The sequence below is a fragment of the Mustela nigripes genome, chromosome 5 (genome assembly GCF_022355385.1).
Source record: "Mustela nigripes isolate SB6536 chromosome 5, MUSNIG.SB6536, whole genome shotgun sequence".
NCBI classification, from domain to species: Eukaryota; Metazoa; Chordata; class Mammalia; order Carnivora; family Mustelidae; genus Mustela; species Mustela nigripes.
The window spans coordinates 66,082,509-66,100,239 of NC_081561.1; the positions used below are offsets into that span (position 1 = coordinate 66,082,509).

A 17,731-nucleotide genomic window follows, 5' to 3' on the forward strand; every position below is an offset into this window, starting at 1 on the left:
TGAAAATGAACTGAAATTGGTGGTGATGGTTGTCTGGAACTATCTATACTTTAAATGAAAATACAAAATACCCCTGAATTGTACACTTTGTACACTTTGAAAATGAACTGAAATTGGTGGTGATGGTTGTCTGGAACTATCTATACTTTAAATGAAAATATAAAATACCCCTGAATTGTACACTTTGAAAGGGTGCATTTTTATAGCCATGTGAATTATATCTCAATAAAGCTGTTATTTTTTAAAAGGAGGCTTAATTCATTTTAAGTTTAGGCTTACTAAATAGAATGCCTACCTGTTGTCATTAAGGTTGCTAGATCACAACCAAAGAAACTGAAAGTAACTTCCATCACTTTGAATTTTTACCTTTCAATCTGTAGAGAAAACTAGTTTCACTTCTAGGTTGCCATGGACCCAGAAACAGCCATGTATGTCATTTCCCCACCCAGGAGAAAGTTTTTCTTCACCAACACTGAAAGAATGTAAATGCCAAAGTTCTATCCTTGAGAAAATGCCCTAATCTTTTCCTTAAATCAAAGCACTTTCTATCTAAAAAAAACTTTTTCTCCCATACCCAGCAGCTGCTAGGGCTCCCCACTAAAAGCACAGAACTAAACAATAGTTCTCTTCAACCAGCAAGGTACTAAAGACTGTTATGAATTGTGGCAACATTTTAGTGCCTCAAGATAAACAAGGAACATAAATAAATAGTGCCCCAGTAAGGACTTGAGAAACATTCTTTTAAATGTTTACTTGCTCTAATAACAACAGGAATTCTCATAACTAGTATTTATCAAGCAACTATAATGTGCTAAATAAACACTGTCCTGGGTTCTTTACAAATAAGATGTTTAATTTGGTCCTCACAGTGACCCTGAGGAAGGTATTTTTAGTCTCATTTTATAGAAAAGGAAACTGAGGCCCTGAGAAATTGAGTAAGTCATTTGTCATTGATCACGTAAGTATGACAATCCAAGTAATAACTCAAGTCCTTCTGAACTCAAATGTTTTCTCCTCTATTCCTCAATATTCCTCTTCAAAATGAAAAAGGAAGCCAGAAACTTCAAGAAACTAAAAAGATTTCTCTTCCTATCTCACAAAAGTGATACTCTGAAAAAAGCGGGCTCTTCCTATAGTCCAAAACAGGAAATATAGAAAACAAAATACTGTTAATAACAACCAGCAGTCAGCAGGCACAAAAGACCATGCCATGTCTCGCATTTCAAATGCTGCTTCCTGATTTAACAGTTTTCCCTCTTATTCTGATTACAACCTTGGGATGTCAAAATTTAATGATCTCACAATGGAAAGCCCCAGAGAACAGCAGTTGTGAGACTGGAGAGAGAGCTCACTAGACCAGGAAGGAAAAGGAATCAGTTGGCAGGAAGTGGTGCCTATCTAAAAACATAGAAGTCTTCAGCATTAATATTAACACTGTCATTCCATAGCACTTTAATCTGAAGCTATTCCTGCATTCCCTTGCATTATTTTAATACTGTATTACTAAAAGCTGATTCCCAATCTCCATATGTCTAATAGAATCCTAAGTAAAATAAGACTGCTATATAGCCACCACTGACCTTAATTTCTGTCTTGCTACTAAAAACAAAACAAAACAAAACAAAACCACACACACACACACACACACACACACACACACACACACATTCAAAGGATTATCCCTGAGGGAAAAGACCTGAATCAATTAGGAAAGGTAGCAAGTGGGGCACAAGCAAACGTGAATTTCATCACCAAGTAGCCTATGGCTAGTAGAAATCTTAAATTCACGAATAAAATACACATTCCTTATACTCAGGGCTCTGGCCAAAATAAACTGAAACTATAAACCAAGAGCGGACTGAAGGATGTACAAATGCTAAGCTCTCAACATACATCAAAAGGGTAAAGGGGGGTGAGTAGCTTAGAAGGTCTGCTCTCCAACTAAACAACTGAAGAATAAAGAATTTCGTGCATTTGCACAAGATGAGCTTGACAACGCAGGGGGGTAGGAGGTCACTTGGGGTTGAGCAAATCCACAGAAAAATGCTAAAGAAAGAACCTCGATTTTTGAGTCACTCTGTAGTAATTCCTAATGGGAAGTGGTCAACTCAAGATAAAGTAAGGTCGAGCTTGAGAATTTTCCTCACTTTTCCTGTCACCCTGGATAGGATTCCAAGCTCCCACCAGAACCTTTTGGGAGTCCAAGATAAAGATTTGCACGTACTGATCTGGGGGAGCAATGGAAGGGGCCATCCTTATGCAAACAACCACCTGTGCGTGGTGGAGACCCCCAAGAAGGAGTTCTATTTAAAGTGAGAGGCAGCTTTGGCGATGACCCTCCAAACCCAGGACCGACACTGGCTACTCACCCAACTCCAGTGTCCCTTACGCCCGGACTCTGGCCACCTCCCAGCTAAGGGCAGCGGCTCCAGCGCCCTCCGCCCCCAGACCCTGGTCTGCTCCCACACCCAGTCATTCCCAAAGCTCGCTGCCCGCTCCTTTGCCCGACAGCTGACCCGCCGCCACCAGGCAGTCCCAGCTCCCCCAGTCCAGGTTCCCCAAACCAGCCTTTCGGGGTTGCTGACGCCCCAGGGCCGCGGGATTTAAGGCTTAGGATCTGGAAGGATTTGGTCCAATCTCCTCTTCCTTTCGGCGTCCTGGGCTTACCTCCCCGGCAGCTTGGCGCTCCTCTTCCAAAACTGCTTGCTGTTCTCGGCGGCCATTGCTCTGGCCGGGGAAGGCCTTGTAGGCGGGCCAGGGGGGTACCCGGCGAGATGCCCCCAGGACCCCGCAATCGGAGGGCCAACCCAGGCCGCTTCCCCGCCGCCGGTCACCCGCTCCCAGCTCCTGGGGGCGCCATCTTGGATGTGGGCACCCTCCCACCCAGAGCCGCTGCCATTGGTGAGTTGCGCCGGCCGTGGTCAGACGGACGAATAGAAAGCCGGAATCCTGCAGGCCGCTGAAGCCTAACGGTGACGTCAGGGACTGGGCACACAGGTGGACCGGGAAGGCGGAGCTTGTGCAAGCAGGGAGGCGGGACTGAAAGTTCCCTAACCCCAGGAGTGGAAGAAGCAGGTAAAGAAAGGGACCTATGGGAAGGAAGAAAGGGTACTGTTTGGTTTGTGTGCGTGTGTGCTGGGGGCGGGGGAGATGAAGTTCCTGAGCCTAATACTTTTTGGGAAGAGACAGTATATGTATTTATGTACATCAATCTTTCACCTAAAAAGAAGGACCCATGTGTTGGTTGCAGGCCATCTTTAAGATCTCAGTCAACGACAATCTGATTATTATCTTCCCCACACTTTCCCGTTCCGTTTGGGGTCCGATTTTTTTTTTTTTTTTTTTTTTTTAATCTATGAAGGAAGATCAATACGGATCCAGTAGACCGGGGTTGCTAACTGTTCAACACGTGAGTAACGGTTGGTTCGTAAGGGTCTCCCACACCTCTGGTAACTGATCACATTGAAGGATTTATGTGCCGTGGGCAAAATTCAAATGATGTAATCCCTGTTTCACCATTAACTGCCACTTTCTGACTATGAGAACCAGATACTGACAGTGTTAAGGTATGTTCTTATTTTGTCCATCCGAATCAGACTACCAAGTCAACCTTTCTTGTGAGGACATAGTGTATCTCCAAGGCTCCAGTCACAGAGATTGAAGATACATCCTCAAACATCTTCAATGTCCCTTTTTAATCTATGACCCTTGAATTTATTTTCAATTTAGTTTTGACTCAGAATGAGATTTAATATAGCATTTTGAATCCTTTGAATGTTTTGTTGGTGTTTTTTGCTCTTTTTGAGTTTCTGTGGTTGTATACTACAGTGATCGTGATGGGAAGGAACTGCTGAGGTGGGCTGCTGTCCTCCATCCCCCGCTTTCATTTACTGCTGCAAGAGGCCCTTCCACTTATTGAAGAACATCTAACCACCCCCTGTCTGAAAGAGAACATATGCCCTCCAATGGCCTTTTTCTATATAGACATTACCCCCATTTCAAACTTCTTTTGTGCCCTAATTTTACAACCATGATATTGTGTGAAAGGGGCTGTTTTCGCTTTCTATTAATGTGGCAAGCTTCCAGAGACTTTCATCCTCTCTGATAGTCACTTTTATGGGCATCTAATCCACCAAACAAAAGCCCCTCTAGCCCTTTAATCATTTCATCTGCCTTTCTTTGCCTCTTCTTTTTCTTAGAATGTAGTGACCAGCACTGTTCCCTGAGCTCCAGGAGAAGTTTCCTGAGGTTTTTGTTGAAGCCGATGTTTTATCTTTAATCTGAACAGCCAGAACTGTTGCTGGCATTTTGGGCTTTACAAGAGCTGACATCTCAAAGAAATAGTGTACAGAAACTTCTAGATCCCTTTCTTTGGTGGCAACTGACAGGCAGTTCAGAGTTCATTATCTTTAAGGAATCATCGGAATTGTCTCCCCCTATGTGAGCTGCCTCACACTTGTCCATGTGGCAAGTCACCCGCCACTTTCCAGCCTACTCACATCGCTTTAGAAATGCTCCAGAAGATGCTCCCCATTGACTTGACATTTCAGTATATGGAAAGCAGAGTATAATTTGTGTACCTAGGAATGTCTCAAAGTATTCCTTTTTCCTAATCATTTGTGAAATCTTAAATAACGTGGATTCCCAGGGGATGCTGTTAGCATTGTTTAATCTGCTCTTTGTTTTCTACATCTAAGACAGATTCTTTTCCAAACAAACAAAAAAAATTCATCAGTCATCTGTTGGTAAATTTTTAAATAGTCTTTATTAAGGAAGCTGAGGTTGTTGGGTCCTCTCTCACCACCACCGCCATCATCACCAGAATCTAAATCAACCGCATTTTTATAGCAGCCTCCTGTCAGTCCTCCCTGCTTACACTCTTGTCCCCTTAGAGTCTATTCCCCACCCAGCATCCAGAGAGAGCCTTTTAAAATGTCAGTCGGATTGTGTCATCCCTCTGCTCAGTACCATGACTCCATCACACAGCATAAAAGCTTCTCAAAGACCCTACATGATTTGGTTCCACTCTCTTTTTGCTTCATCTGCTCCAACCATAATTGTCGGCCTTTTCCCTGCTTCCTGAATACTCCAAGCATATTCCCACCTCAAAGCCTTTGTATTAGCCACTTCCTATGCTTGAAATTCTCTCCCCCCAAATATCTGAATGGTTTGCTCCCTTATCTCATTTAGATATATTCCTAAGTGTCTTCACATGGGGGGTGCTGTCCATGACCACTCATCTTTTTTTTTTAATTTTTAAAGATTTTATTTACTTATTTGGGGGGGATGCAGAGGAAGGGGCAGAGGGAGAGAATTTTTAAGCAGACTCCCCATTGAGCACAGAGCCTCACAACCCAGGAGATCATGACCTGAGCTGAAAACAAGAGTCGGACACTCAACTGACTGAGCCACCCAGGCACCACCACCACCACCCCCAACCACTCATCTTTAACAACAGTCTCCACCACTCTATTTTTGTTGTCTATCTCCATCACCTAAAATGTAAGCTCCAGTGAGGCAGGGCTTTTATGGGTTTTTTTTCTGCCCTTCTCACCTAGACTAGAACTTGGCATATAGTGCACAAGCACTTAACGTGTACTAAGAGAATGAAAAATATAAATTGTTCTTGTCTTTTGGTTCTCTGTTGTTCATAAATTTTTTTTGTTGAAAAAGTTAATAGAAACCATGTTTTCTAATGGCTAGTAGGATGTGTCCACTTTACCAAAGATTCTGTAAGCTTGCCTATGCTCTTGGTTGAAGAGCAACCTTCTGATCTTGGAAAAGATTTCCTCTTAAAACTTTTAGCTTCAGAGAAATGAAGCTGTACCTAAAATGATGAGGGAGAAAGGCCACCCACCTAGTCAGCAGATGTCCATCAAAGGGGTGATAGCTGTAGGAGCCAAATCACTTTCACAGCAAACTGCCAGACTGGAAGTGAAAATTACTGGTTTGAGGCTCCCAAGTGGTCCCTGGAGCACTTTTTTAAAATATATTTTTAAGATTTTATTTATTTGAGAGAGGGAGAGAATGAGAAAGAGGGAGTATGAGAAGAGGGAGGATCAGAGGGAGAAGCAGACTCCCTGCCAAGCAAGGAGCTTGATGCGGGACTTGATCCTGGGACTCCAGGATCATGACCTGAGCCAAAGGCTGTTGCTTAACCAACAGAGCCACCCAGCCGCCTGCATGGAACATTTTTGAATGCAAGCCCTTAGTGTAGAGACTTGCTGTCTCCCTAGACCAGTCTTCTCATACTTTAGTGTACATGTGATGATGTTAAAAGCCTGATTCAGCAGGTCTGGGCTACAGTCTATAATTCTGCATTTCTAATAAGCCCTCAGGTGACACTGATGCAGCTGATTTGTGGACCTCACTTTGTAGATCTATTTCTAGCACAGTATGACCTGAGACCCTTGAATTTATTCCAAGGTTTTGATTTTTTTAAATTTTATCTTTTAAAGTAATCTCTACACCCAACATAGGGCTGGAACTCACGACCCAAAGATCAAGAGTCTCATGCTCTACTGACCGAATCAGCCAGGTGCCCCAGGTGTGATTATTTTGAAAGTGTAAATAGAAGACTTTCAGTGTTACCTGCCTGCAAGTTTTTAACTTCTCCCTCCTTACCTTCATCTTCACTCAAAGGGGAGTAAAATAACTAATTGTGGACAAAGTAGAGTCAAGGGAATAAGTCACCTGTGGGTTGCATTTGAATTCAAAAGAGGTGGGTGTATCCCAGTCCTTTGAGAAAGCTCCTTGGAGGAGATAAGCTCTGAGTAGGGACTTACAGGGGAAAATAAGAGAGAGAGAGAGAGAAAGGCTTGAAGGACATTAGAAAGGAGCTCGATTGGGGAAGATAAAAAATCCTTTGGACTTAGTTACGAAGAGATCACTGGCAGACTTTAACCTCAGCAAAGGAGTGGAGTGGACACTATGGTACCAGGCAGGGTTAAGACAGGTGAGCAAGAAGCAGACCTCACACGGGGCGCCTGGGTGGCTCAGTCAGTTAAGCATTCTGCCTTTGGCTCAGATCATGATCTGGGGGTCCCAGGACTGAGCCCCATGTTGGGTTCCCTGCTCAGTGGAGAGTTGCTTGTCCCTTTCCCTCTGCCCCTCCCCTCCACTTGTACTCTCTCTCAAATAAACAAAAATCTTAAAAAAGAAAAAAGAAAAAAAAAGAAGCAACTCTCCAGTGCACCATGGAATGTTATGTTGGGTGACCAAAGGGATGGTGAGGTCAATCTGGGAACTAAAGGCAACAGAGCTTTCTTGATACCTAGACAACCTCTAGAAAGAGCGAAATGAAAGAGATCAGTTAAATTAGAGAAGGCAAAGGGATAAGCAAAAGACCGAAGAAACAAGAGGTAATTGAGTAAAGAGAGGAAGAGTGGTTGCAGTTTGAAGGATGGAGGGAAGATTAAGAATTTCATTCCTAGGAATTTGTTCTAAGAAAGCCAAAAGGAGGGGGGTAGATCTCTGTGTACAAAGATGTTCTTTGCCTTGTGACCAATAATAAAGGGGGGGGGTAATGAAAAGAATGCAAAGGTTTAAATATGATATGGTACTTACACAAAGTAGGATCTGTAGTTTACAAACCTGAACCATGCAATGTCATTAAGTCGTGCAAGTTTGAACACCTCATAGCACATCAGAAAGGTTTATGAAATGATGTACAGCAGGGAAAAAGCAGAATACAAGAATGTCTTTGCCTAGTTTCAATCAGAAAAGATGGGTTTTGTCAAAGATTGAAGAAAAAATGAGGAAGGTAAGGAAATTTTGGTAGGTAGTGGAAATATACGTCTTTTTATTTCCAGAATTTTTCTTTAATGCTACCACATCTTTCATTGTCTTGAAATATTTGTCGATGGGGCACCTGGGTGGCTCAGTCTGTCAAAGTCTGACCCTTATTTTCGGCTCAGATCATGATCTTGGGGTCGTGAGATCCAGCCCTGGGTCAGCTTCTGTGTGCCACAAAGGCTGCTTGAGAGTCTCTCCCTCTCTCTCCACCCCTCTCCCCACTCATGCTCTCTCTCTGAATGAATAAATAAAATCTTAAGAAGAAAAGTATATTGCATACTTAGCTAGAGGTAGATAAACTTTTTCTATGAAGGGCCAGGCTGTACATATTTTTGGCTTTTCTGGCCGTGCAATCTCTATTGCAACTTCTCAACTCTGCCCTACAGCATGAAAACAAGCACAGTCAATATGAGAATAAAATAGTTGTAGATGTGTTCCCACAAAACTTTATTTGCGGATGCAAAAATTTGAACATTATGTAATTTTCACAACATGAGATATTATTCTTTCAATTTTTTCCTCAACAATTTAAAAATGTAAAAACCATTCTTAGCTCACAGGCCATACAAAAAAAGCCTGCCAGATTGGGCTCATGGGTGGTAGTTTGCCAACTCCCGCAACAAAGAATAAAGAATAAGGGTGCAGGGGTAGCTCAGTTGGTTGAGCATTGGGCTCATAATTTCAGCTCAGGTCATGGTCCCAGGGTTGTAGGATTGAGCTCTCCCATGGAGCCCCGACTCAAGCCCCATGTAGGGCCCTGTGCTCAGCAAGGAGTCTGCTTGGGTTTCTCTCCCTCTGTCCCTCCCCCCAACTTGCACACACACACACTCTCTCTCTCTTTTGGAGAAACAGATAAATCTTTTAAAAAAATAAAGAAAGAATAAACATATAACAGCGAGGTTTAAAAAAAAAAACAAACCTCTACAATAAAATTTAAGTCCCTTTTTTTGTCCTTCCTTGATCCTGTTCCCTTCCCTCTCTCCCTTCTCTTCCAGTAGAAACCACAATCTTGGGGCGCCTGGGTGGCTCAGTGGGTTGGGCATCTGCCTTTGGCTCAGGTCATGAGGCTGGAGTCCTGGGATTGAGTGCACATTGGGCTCCCTGCTCAGTGGGAAGTCTGCTTTTCCTTCTGCCCTTCATCCTGCTGTGCTCTTCCTCTCTTTCTCTCAAATGAGTAAATAAAATCTTAAAAAAAAAAAAAAAGAAAGAAAGAAAGAAAGAAAGAAAGAAAGAAAGAAAGAAACCACAATCCTGAGTTCTGTGTTCAGCTTTCTATATATGTTGCAAATTTTTACTGTATATGTGGCTATCTATAAGCATGTTTTTCATGTTTTGAAATTTTATAAATAGTACCACACCGTACATAAGCCTCAGCCACTAGCTTTTCTTGCTCAGTATTCTGTTGATAAATGGAGCTCCAGTTTATTTATCTGAGCTGCAATATTGAGTTCCATTCTATGAATATTCCTCAATTGTTGTCCCCAATTTTTTAAATTTCGAACAGTCTCAGTTGACATTATTTTTTTTTAAAGATTTTATTTATTTATCGGGGGGGGGGGGAGTGAGCACAGGCAGACAGAATGGCAGGCAGAGGCAGAGGGAGAAGCAGGCTCCCCGCCAAGCAAGGAGCCTGATGTGGGACTCGATCCCAGGGCGCTGGAATCATGACCTGAGCCGAAGGCAGCTGCTTAACCAACTGAGCCACCCAGGCGTCCCTCAGTTGACATTATTTTACCATGTGCAAAATTTTCTCTAGTGAGGTATTTTTACCTCAATTAGTCTGTGAACTGTTAGGGAGTTAAAATGAATTTGCAAGTTGGGACCTTTAATGAAATAAAATAGACAAGAACAGTTATACCTTAAACTTACACAATGTTATATGTCAATTATATCTCAATTTTTGAAAACAATAGGTGGGATTAGAAAAGATCAGAGTGTGCTGCATGGCATAAAGATAGGCCGTGTTTGATTTTGATGAAGTACCTGTGTTTGTTTTGGACAAGTGTCATTATTTGTAACATCTAAGCTTTTTGGATGTCTTGAGATGACAATGTATGATAAAATGTACAGCTAGTGAATCAACCAATTTATAAGTTTCTTTTTGTTATCATTGATAGAAAAGAAGCATCTTGGACATGGAATTGTTATGCTGTCTCAGAAATGTGAGGACTTACTAGGTTGGCAGCAGAGGGGCTGGAGGAAGTATAGAGGGAGAGCTGTATGCGGATGCGTTCATACTTACATTGTAATAACTGTTAATGTGTGTGCATCTCTTTGGCTGTATTATAGGAAAACATTAAGTGATTCAATGGAAACATACCCCGTTGCTAATATTTGAATAGTATAGATTGGATAATGAATTCTTTTAGAAGCATTATACATTGTGTACTCTCACTTATGTCTGTTTTAATTGAACATTAAGGGAATGCTGTATTTTAATGGTAACCCTGCCAGTATCTTTATCTAGAGGCCTGTTGCCATTTTTGTCCTCTCTGAAATCTTTGTCGCCGAGAAAGGCGGGATTACACTTTTTTCTTTCAGATGGAGTTGATATAGTGTATTCTTGGTTATCGAAATACTCATAGTTTGGGGACTTTGAAATGGTAAATATTCATGGTGTGTGAAAAAGCATGATACATAACTACGATCTTAATTACATTAAAATGCTTACTTTTGTAGATACACACATGGGATCTAGAAGTCAAACTGTAAATTGCTTGTGATTATGGATGACTTTGTTCTTTGCTTCTTGTGTTTTTCAGTTTCCTTTTATGCACATGTTAACTTTCAAAAAATAAATTTTTTAAAACCTAAAAAAAAAAAAAAAAAGATAGGCTGTGTTTGGAAAAAATTTTGTTTCAACTTCATACACACTTACATGGATATGTGTTTGTGTGCATGTGTGTGTGCTTGATTGTAATGTCAAATGTATTTCTTTTTTTTAATTTTATTTATTTATTTGATATAGAGAGAGATCACAAGTAGGCAGAGAGGCAGGCAGAGAGAGTGGGGGAAGCAGGCTCCCCGCGGAGCAGAGAGCCTGATGCGGGGCTCGATCCCAGGACCCTGAGATCATGACCTGAGCCAAAGGCAGAGGCCCAACCCACTGAGCCTCCCAAGCACCCCTCAAATGTATTTCCTAATGACAGGTGATTGTCAGAAAGTTTGAAAACTACTGCTTTTAGGTCTCTATGAAATACTTGGGAGAGGCACTTGCTAGATCACAGAATATTACAACGTCCACTTTACTGTACATTGCAAAATGCTCTCCAAAATGGTTTTTCCAATTTATATTCAACCTAGAGGACTGAGTAGAGTTTTCATGTCTTCTTATCCTCACCTATGGTAGGTCTTTCTCATGGGATGTTAAATATAGCATATACACAAGAGAATGTGTAAAACTAATACGTACAGTTCAATGAATAATAACATTTGCACTCCTGGATCCACTCCACACACTATGCAATAGGACATCGGCAGTACCTTAAAAGCCTCTTGCTGTGTGTGTGTAGGAGGGTGTTCCTTCCTTTGGACATTCCCCGCACTCCAGATACAACCACTTTGCAGAATTTTGTACTGACCTCAGGGTTCCTGGGTGGCTCAGTCAATTGAGCATTGGACTCTTGATTTTGGCTCAGGTCATGACCTCAGGGTCCTGTGATCAAGCTTCTGCTCAGGCTCCAGGCCCAGCGGGGAGTCTGCTGTCCCCCTCTCCATCTGCCTCTGCCCCTGCCCCTGCTCACATGCTCTCTAAAATAAATAAATCTTTAATAAAAAAGGTATTTTGTACTGTCCTCTTGTTTTCTTTATAGTTTTCCACTTATGTTTGTAAACTTAATATTTATCATAATGGTATTGTAGCTATTCTGTTGCTTGCTGCTATTGGACAGCAATAAAGTTCTGAGATTGATTGATTGATTTTAAGATTTTATTTATTTCTTTGACAGAGAGAGAGAGACAGCATGAGAGGGAAGATAAGCAGGGGCAGAGGGAGAGAGAGAAGAAGGCTTTCCTCTGAGCAGGGAGCCTGATGCAGGGCTTGATCCCAGGACCCTGGGATCATGACCTGAGCTGAAGGCAGACGCTTAACGACTGGGTCACCTAGGTACCCCGGGTTTTGAGATTTAGCTATCATTCATGTTGGGGAGTATAGCAAGCATTCGCTCATTTTCGCTGCTGTATAATATTCCATTTTATAAATGACACAGTTTATCTCTACTACTACTGAGCAGCATTCAGTTGCTTCATATTTTGTGCTCCTGTGAACTCTGCTGCTATTAATGCTCTTATCCATGTATCCTGAATAAGTGGACAAGTGGAAGGGTTTCTCTAGGATATCAATGTTGGATTGGAAGTGCTGGTCTGGAGTACATGGAAATGTTCAGTTTTGCAGAATAATTTTTTATTGTGTTTCATAGTGGCTGTCCTACTTTATATTTCTACCTGTTTTGGTAAAACTTCCATTTTCATTTCCTATGACATGATTTCAAAAGTAAATAAAAACTGGGGGGAGAAAGATAGTTCAAAGCTAAAGCCTTCAAAATTGGGTTGAACAGGAAGCAGAAAAATAGTAATCTGTTAAGTCATATAAATCTTTCTTCTTTTCCTTTCTTATTTCATTTTTCTGTTCAGTCACATAATATCTGTTCAGTCACATCAATCCTCTTCTTTTCTTTTCTTCTTTCCTTTTTCTCCCCACTCTCTTGGGTTGAAATTTGTATTGAAAGCAAATGTTTTGCTGATTGGAATAACGGGGAGTTCCTGAAAAGAAATCATGGACTTGGGAATTAGTGGGCTTGTGATCAATAACAGGAGTGGCCCACCTTCATTTGAACTATTAAGAACCCTAGAAAAAAATCTCCTATGATTCTGTCAGTGGGGTCCTTCCTTGTTTCCTTCCTGCCTTTTTCCTTTCCTTCTTTCTTTTCTTCAATTTGTACATGTCGCCAATTCAAAGCATGCAGATAGGTGTGTTGTAGATTGAATGATGGCCTCTGAAATATATGTCCACACCCAAATCCCTGAAACCTGTGAATGTTATCTTGTTTGGAAAAGGGGTATTTGTGGAAATAAGAAAGTCAAGAATTTTTTTTTAAAGATTTTATTTATTTATTTGATAGAGAGAGATCACAAGTAGGCAGAGAGGCAAGCAGAGAGAGAGAGGAGGAAGCAGGCTCCCCGCCAAGCAGAGAGCCCGATGCGGGACTAGATCCCAGGACCCTGAGATCATGACCCGAGCCAAAGGCAGAGGCTTAACGCACTGAGCCACCCAGGCACCCAGAAAGTCAAGAATTTTGAGATGAGATCATCATCCTCTACTTGGTTGGGTCCTAAATCCAATGACCAATGTCCTAAACCCCTGACAAGATAGAAGACATGGACAGAAGAGGGGGAAGTGACATGACTATGGTAGTAGAAGTTGAAGTCACCCAGGACCCAGAAGAGGCAAGGAAGGATTCTTCCTGGAATCTTCAGGGAGGGCAGGGGCCTGCCAACTCTTTAATTTTGTTCTTCCAGCCTCCAGAACTGTAAGAGAAAGACTTGTATTGTTTTATGCCCCCAAATTTGTGATACCTTGTTACAATGGTCCTAGGAACCTAACATAGGATATCAAGAGAAAGTTGGTCTCTCTCATATCCTTCACCCTTAGATGCCCATTCATCCTTCCCAGCAGCATTCCCATACAGTTCCTTGTATGTCATCCTTCTAGAGATATTCTTACAGAGCCCCTTCATAGGTGGCAAGGACATTCAAGATCACTTTACAAATGAGGAGTCTGAAGCTCAGACAAAGAAACTTGCCCAAGGACCTCCAAATCAGTCAGTGCCAAAGAAGAACAGGAACTCAGGTTTCCTATCTCCTGGTTTTATCCTCCTTCGTTATGAAAGAAGTATTAAGGAGCAGATTTTGATGTCAGGATAGGAGGAGAGAAGAGGAGCATATTAGGTGAATGAAGAAAGGGTAATGTCGTGGAGATGATAAAGGAGCACAAAAATGGTTATTATTTAACCTCAGGTTGGTCACGGTTCAATGTAGCACTCCACCAGATCCTTGCCAGACTCTGTCTGTAGATAGAAATTAGTCATTCCATCCAACTAGCTTTTATTGGGCATCTACTATATTCCAGGCATCAAACTATATTAAGAACTGTGGGGGTGCCTGGGTGGCTCATTCACTAAGTGTCTGCCTTCTGCTCAGGTCATGATCCCAGGGTCCTAGGATTAAGCCCTGCATCAGGCTCCCTACTCAGAGGGAAGCCTGCTCTCTCCCTCTCCCACTCCCCCTCTTGTGTTCCCTCTCTCACTGTCTCTCTCTCTCTGTCAAATAAATAAATAAAACCTAAAAAAAAAAAAAAACCACCATAAAATACAGCTCCCACTCTCAACAAATGTATTATCTGGTAGGAGAGTCAGGCTCCTAAGTTAAGCAGTCTCATAAATAATAAAAATATATGTGTGCACTAAAGTCCTAAAAAAATAAGGTGGAATGTGGTCCTCTTTGTCTGGGGATATGGGAAAGGTCTTGAAGAAAGAGTAGGAGTTTAGCAGGTAGAGAGGGAGGGAAAAGCATGCTAGGCAGGATGAAACATTTACAGACCTAAGGGAGTCTACAAGAGAAGTTGCATTTGGGAAACCACATAGGAAACACTGTCGATGCCTCACCCATATCGCTCAACCTCTCTATATATGCTCTCTTTGCCCAAAGTCTCTCCTTTCAACTCTCAAAAACTATAAAACAAAACAAAATAAAAACATACTGCCCGTACTCATGGTGTACTATTAGTGCCTAGGAGTTAACTCCTCCTGGGAGTAGCCCTCAACCAACTCTCAGGAGTGGGTGTATTAATTCCCCAGCTCCTTCATCCCTCAGATGGGATAATTCTGAGGCATGTGTTCCACAGTTTCTTAATAGGATTAAACTCCTGTAGTTGGCTTAATAGCTCTCTCTTAATGGGCTATCTTCCTTCCCTGTATTGCTTCCTACCTCTTCTCCATTGGTGTTTCCATCACCTCCCAAATCAACTACTTGCTCCCAAGTCCTTGTTTCAGGATCACTCCTGGGAGAGTCCAAACTGAAATGAAACCTATGTAGCACTACTTTGTGCTTTATTGTTATAAAGAGTGTGAAGAATGGGGTGCAGTGATAGTAGACATTGGAGCAAGAGCCTACCTATCACGGTGGACTTCTAATGCCCTATGAGAGCTACAGGACCTTTCCCTGAGACAATGTGACAGTCACTGAAAGTTCAAGTAGGGGCATGGCATGACCATATTTGCCACGTCGTCACCTATCCAACCATTAAATGGCTTTCACTACACTTAGAACGAAATCCACACTCCTAACCATGCCCTAAAATACACTGCATGACCGGGTATCATGCCTGCTCCCCATCCTCTGAAAGCTCTCTATTTGATTTGGCATTTGTAGAGTTTTTATGGACCCAGATGGCTCAGGGGGACAGAACCCCGTGAAGAGTTGTGGTAAACTGGACTATGGTTATCAGTTCTTTACTCCCTCTTGTTCTGTGACCTTGCAGTGCATGGCAGTGGATGGAGCATAGTTCCCTGCTAGAGTTCTGGCCAATGGAATGTGAGCAAAACTGACAGTATGCCTCAAGAGGCATCCCGTCTTTCTGTTCACCCTGCTGCACTCCTACCATTCACCATCCTAGCAGACCCTGAGAGCTGCCAGTCCAAGGAGGATAAGAGACATGTGTAGCGGACAAAACCCCAAACTGGAGCCTGGAACTAATCCCACTAACATGCAGCCTAAAGCATGAGTGAGAAAAATAGGTGCTAGTGGTTGCAAATCACAGGGGGCTTATAGACAACAAATTTATTTCTCACAGTTCTGGAGGGTGGAAGTCCAAGATCAGGCTGCCAGCATTGTTGGGTTTGGTAAAGGCCCTCTTCCAGGTTGCAGCCTGCCAACATCTTGCTGTGTCCTCATGTGGTAAATGAAGGGAGAATTGCTCTGGGACCACTTTCCTTTCTTCATGAGGGCTCTACCCTCATTACCTAACCACTTCCCAAGGACCCCCCTTTTAATACCATCACCTTGGGCATTAAGTCTTCAACCTGTGAATTATGGGGGGCTATAAACATTCATTCTATAGCACTGTCACTGCTGTGCCCAGCATTGCCATTAGAATAGGTCTAGGCCAGCCTGTTGGATGCTGAGAGACACGCGGCACTCGGCCAAGTCTCCCTGAGCTATCCCAGCTGAGGCCATCCTAGATGAGCCAACAACCAGTTGAACCTGAGACATGAGAATGAGCTCGGCCAAAATCAACAGAACTGTCCAGCCAACCACCAGTTGACCCCAGACACTTCAGTGAGTTCAGCTGAGAGAGCCCAGCTCAGCCCAGTCCCAGATAAGCCAAACCCCATGGACTTTTGAACTAAGTACTGTTCATTGTTAGCAAGCCACTGGCATTCTGTGGTTGTTTGCGTGGCATTATTGTGGCAATAGATAACCAGCCCGCTCCACAATCTGTGAGCTATGCCTTTTCTGCTTAAATCAGGTGACAGTTGGTGTCTGTCTGTTGCTTTCCTTAACACAGAATGTAAATTAAGAATAGGGTCAAGGGAGATATTGAGGTAGGAGAGATTTTAACCTGCTTTCAGGCAGGGGATTAGAAGTAGGTGTATTTATCAGGACATAAGTATGCCTTCAAAATAACCATGCTTTAAACATTAGAGAAGTTTATAGTTTTTCTCTCTCACATAAAAGACTGAGCTAGTGTGGTAGCTGTGTTCTGTGAAATCTTCAGAGGCCAGGCTCCTTCTCTCTGTGCTCCACTATGTCCTTGCCCAGGGAGTCCAAGATGACTCCCAACTACATCGACGTTCCAACCACTGGGAAGAGGGAAAGGGAAAACGTGACTTTCTCCTTACTATCTGGTGCTTATACTCATTTATTCCCCTTTTTGGGGCGCGTGTCTGGCTCAGTCCGTGGAGCATGTGACTCTTGATATCAGGGTTGTGAGTCAAGCCTCATGTTGGGTATAGAGATTACTTTTAAAAAAATCTTTAAAAAATATATTAATTTATTCCCCTTTCAACTCGTTCTTAGGAATTGTTCATGTGACCACACTCAGCTGCTGGGAAAAACAAACTTATTTTGGCCAACCATGTGCATACCTAAAAATTCTGCTTCTGTGGAAGAAGGGGCAAATAGATAGCGGTGTTTCCTGCCATGTCGGTGGAGAAGAAAAGTAATTAATGGAGCAAGATCTCTATGGGAGACTTTATTAGCCATTTCCTTTCTTCTCCTTGCTAAGGGGACTGATGTTTTGGAGGGGTGGGGCAACTGCGTTCTCAGTCTGGGCATCAATCATGGTATGGCTAAGCCAGTTATGGGAATCCTACTCAGTTTTGCCAGGAAGTGGCTTCTCCAGCCTCCTTGGCAAATATGGATGGCCGTGTGACCCAGTTCTGACCAGTGAGCTATAAAGGGCAGGCTTCTAGGAGATTCTGGGAAATGCTTTCCTTCCTGTGAAACAAACAAACATAAAAGACAGCTTACTGGCACAGTCCTGGTTGGGTTACTGGTGCAAGGCACCACAGCAGTCGGCTTATGACCATAAAAGAAAGGCTAAGAGAACCTATAGCCTGATACCTTTTTGAGGATTCAAATGACCTTAAGAGATGAGAGGGGATGAGCCAGGTGGATAAAGATATTTGAGGAAGTGAGTGCATTAAATATGAGAAGAAATGCTCAGAGAGGCCCCTGGAAAGTTGGATGGGAGTCAGACGGTGAGAACTTTGTATGTGGCAGTGTGATTTGTCAGCATTACCTCATGTAGAGTTGGGGCTGGTTTCCTTGCTTGCTGGCTGCTTCACCACTGAGGTATGACACAGGCATTTTCTCTTTGTAGGTTTAAGACAGCTGCCCATCTCTTTCTCCATTGGAGTGATGAAAGACTTGTGTTTTG

The 17,731-nt window shown here is 42.6% G+C and overlaps 2 protein-coding genes across 5 annotated transcripts in view; one reads left to right on the plus strand and one right to left on the minus strand.

Annotated features, from left to right (window-relative positions):
- Positions 1–2,891, minus strand: part of TBC1D22B (TBC1 domain family member 22B) — a 74,201-nt gene extending 71,310 nt beyond the window's left edge. For all 3 annotated transcript variants that reach the window (XR_009404448.1, XM_059400560.1, XM_059400559.1), the window contains exon 1: positions 2,668–2,891. Coding sequence is in view for 2 of the 3 variants with exons in the window: in XM_059400560.1 (XP_059256543.1) it covers positions 2,668–2,723 (56 nt within the window). In the remaining variant the exon portion in view is untranslated. The remainder of the gene's footprint in view (positions 1–2,667) is intronic.
- A 108-nt stretch (positions 2,892–2,999) lies between these two features.
- TMEM217B (transmembrane protein 217B) overlaps positions 3,000–17,731 on the plus strand; it is a 36,979-nt gene continuing 22,247 nt past the window's right edge. Inside the window, exon 1 of one of the 2 annotated variants that reach the window (XM_059399107.1) lies at positions 3,000–3,075. The gene's annotated coding sequence lies outside the window, so the exon portion shown is untranslated. Of the gene's footprint in view, positions 3,076–3,359; positions 3,410–17,731 lie in introns of those variants that run through there. The other variant, XM_059399108.1, reaches the window with a different exon arrangement.